Source organism: Lolium perenne, chromosome 7 (genome assembly GCF_019359855.2).
Source record: "Lolium perenne isolate Kyuss_39 chromosome 7, Kyuss_2.0, whole genome shotgun sequence".
Lineage (NCBI taxonomy): Eukaryota > Viridiplantae > Streptophyta > Magnoliopsida > Poales > Poaceae > Lolium > Lolium perenne.
The window spans coordinates 52,635,334-52,638,352 of record NC_067250.2 but is presented as its reverse complement, the minus strand read 5'-3'; the positions used below and the strand labels follow the sequence as shown (position 1 = coordinate 52,638,352).

At 49.3% G+C, this 3,019-nt stretch overlaps 1 protein-coding gene across 1 annotated transcript; it reads right to left on the bottom strand.

Annotated features, from left to right (window-relative positions):
- Positions 1 to 1,106: 1,106 nt before the first annotated feature.
- On the bottom strand, positions 1,107 to 2,607 carry LOC127317524 (probable aquaporin PIP2-7). Its single transcript, XM_051348078.2, has 3 exons — positions 1,935 to 2,607; positions 1,720 to 1,860; positions 1,107 to 1,626 (listed from the first exon to the last, which is right to left on the bottom strand). The coding sequence occupies exons 1-3, from the start codon at positions 2,559 to 2,561 to the stop codon at positions 1,495 to 1,497; spliced, it is 900 nt and encodes a 299-aa protein (XP_051204038.1). The 5' UTR covers positions 2,562 to 2,607; the 3' UTR covers positions 1,107 to 1,494.
- Positions 2,608 to 3,019: the final 412 nt, after the last annotated feature.

Genomic DNA, 3,019 nt, shown 5'->3' with positions numbered 1-3,019 from the left:
TTTGGAGCTACTAAAAAAAGGCATCATTTGGAGGATTGGCACAGGCACGAAGATAAGAATATGGCGCGACAACTGGCTCCCTAGAGGTAACCATAAAGTTTTGAACAAAACAAACAATCTACGATTGGTCTCTGATCTAATAAACCCAACCACAAGAACTTGGGATGAAGCAACCGTCAGATCACTTCTATATCCCCCAGATGCAGATGAAGTAATGCAGATCCCTATTCCCGCAAACCCAAGAGATGATTTCATTGCATGGGCTCACAAAAAAACAGGTATGTTTTCCGTTCGGAGTGCATATAGATTGGGTATGCAACTTCAACAGAGAGAAAGGCAAACATCAACCAGTAAAATACCAGAGGGAGAAAGATCTATGTGGGAAATGATCTGGAAAGCAAATGTACCGCCAAAGATTAAAACTTTTGGCTGGAAGCTTGCATCGAATGCGCTTGGTGTTCAGGTTCATCGCTGCCGGAGGAAAATGGAAGTTATGCCCACATGCACACTATGCGGCATGGAGCCGCAAACGGTTCACCATGCAATGGTGTCCTGTACAAAAGCAAGGGCACTAAGACACTACATGCGAGAAATCTGGGCTTTACCACCCGAAGAAAAATTCAAATACATGGGAGAAGACTGGGTGATTATTCTCCTAAATCAGTGCACTGATGACATGAAAGCGAAACTTCTATTTCTTTGGTGGCGGGCTTGGCATATGAGAAATAACTCAATTTTCGGAGATGGAAAATGCAGCGTGGAACAATCAACCAACTACATTCAATCTTACTTATCTATGTTTTTGCAGATAAAAGATCCAGAACTTGAGCAGGATTATAAAGGTAAGAAGCCTATGATTCCTATGGGTGATGGGCTGCCAAAACACCCAAGGGAACCACCTCGGGTTTGGACAAGACCTGAAGAAGGTTGACACAAACTAAACGTGGACGCTAGCTATCTACATGATGAAAATACTGGTTCTTGGGGTGCTGTCCTCAGAGACTATGAAGGAAAAGTGGTCATGTCGGCTTGGGGGACTATTCCCTGTTGTCAATCAGCCAAAACTGCAGAAGCAATAGCAGTCGGGGAAGGTATGAAATCTATTATCCCGATGGCAACTAATCCTGTGATTGTTGAAAGTGATAATAGTACAGTGGTGAATGAACTAAAGTCGGCCATGACGAGCAGATCTCAATTTTTTGTCATCCTGTCAGAGTCTAGAGATTTGCTTATTCATCTTCCTGATTACAAAGTCTAAAAAGTAAATCGAACAAGTAATATAGTGGCTCATGAATTAGCTTGCTTTGGTCGTAGTGTGTGGAGTGGGGGTGTATTACTGAGCGCGACTCCTCCCTGCGTGTTGGACTCGGCTCAAAAAGATTGTAACGACAGTTGTAAGCATAACTCTCAAGTTTAAGTAATACACACCAAATTCAAAAAAAAGAAAAAACAACTTCGGTCGATTTTCATTACATGGTCTCATCTCCTCGATCTTCAAGCGGTCGAGCTGGTCCTCTTAAACGAGCCCCGTAGCGCTTCCTTGACTACGGCAATGTCGCGCAGCACGATCTTGTGGTAGAACGCCGCCAAGGCCGCGCCGGTGAAGGGCCCGACCCAGAAGATCCACTGCAAATCGAAAACACGAAACGGGCCTTAATCCCCATCGGAACAATGACTACGTTATGTGCGTACGTTAAAGTAGTGCTGCATGGATCTCACGTGCTGCTTCCAGGTTTTGTGTTGGTTGTACAGTACGGCGGCGCCCAGGCTCCTCGCCGGGTTGATGCCCGTGCCGGTGATCGGTATGGTCGCCAGGTGCACCACGAACACCGCCAAACCGATCGGCAGCGCCGCCACCAGCTGCAAGAACAAATAAATCATATGCAGGTCAGAGAGGTTGCGAGACATCGATCACCGACGACGCGCGCACGTACCGGGACGAAGGCGTCGCGGGCCGTGCGTTTCGGATCGGTGGCGGAGAAGACGGTGTAGACGAGGACGAAGGTGCCAAAGGTCTCGGCGCCGAGTGCCGCCCCAAGCGAGTAGCCCTCGGTCACCGAGTTGGCGCCGCCACCGAAGGAGTCGTAGGGGTGCTTCATGATCCCCTTGACGACGCCCACGCCGCAGATGGCGCCGAGGCACTGCGCCGCCACGTACAGCACGGCGCGCACCAGCGACACCTTCCCGGCCACGAACAGAGCGAACGACACCGCTGGGTTTATGTGACCGCCCGATACACCGCTAGTGGAGTAGACGAGGACGGAGACGGTGGCGCCGAAGGACCAGGCGACGCCGAGGTACCCGACGCCGGTGCACCTCTCGTCGGCGCCCGATGACTGGAATTTGTACCCGATGACGGTGGCGATGCTCACGTAGACGAGGATGAGCGAGGCCGTGAACTCGCCGATCAAAGCGCGGTAGAGGGACCATTCGACCAGCTCGCTCGTCTCCAGCGGCTTCACTGCCGGCGGGTCCCAGTATGGCACCCTCTGGACGATAATGTCTGTTATCTCTTCGTCGGCGGTGGCCATCCCCTCCTTGGTCGACATGGTCCGGTTCATCCCCCTTGACAGAGAGCTTTTGTTTACTTCCAGTGTATGTGGCTAATATTAGTGTGCAATACTAGGATTCATCACGCCAAGAGGCTTAAATAGGGCATCGAGGTGATGAAGTGCTTGCGGAGCAAGGTGAGAGAGACGCTAGATACTTGGACGAGGTTCTCTCCTTGGAATCCACACTCACATGTCTCGGAGCTTCTAGTGCACAGGTGACCAGATTGCTAAATTCCACTCGCCAATTCTGTCAACTGGATCTTTTTCCAATATCTCCATTTGTTTCTATTCTTTGTGAAGGTAACTATTTGTGTATTTCTCCGTCAAGATAGAATTAGTTATTTCTCAATGGGGCTTCATACCATCCGAGAAATAGAGTACTTGCACTATTCTCTATTATTGGATCGAAAAGTTCTTAATTAATGTTGATTTGGAAATAGTTTTCTCTCAATCCGAGTACCAAAAGC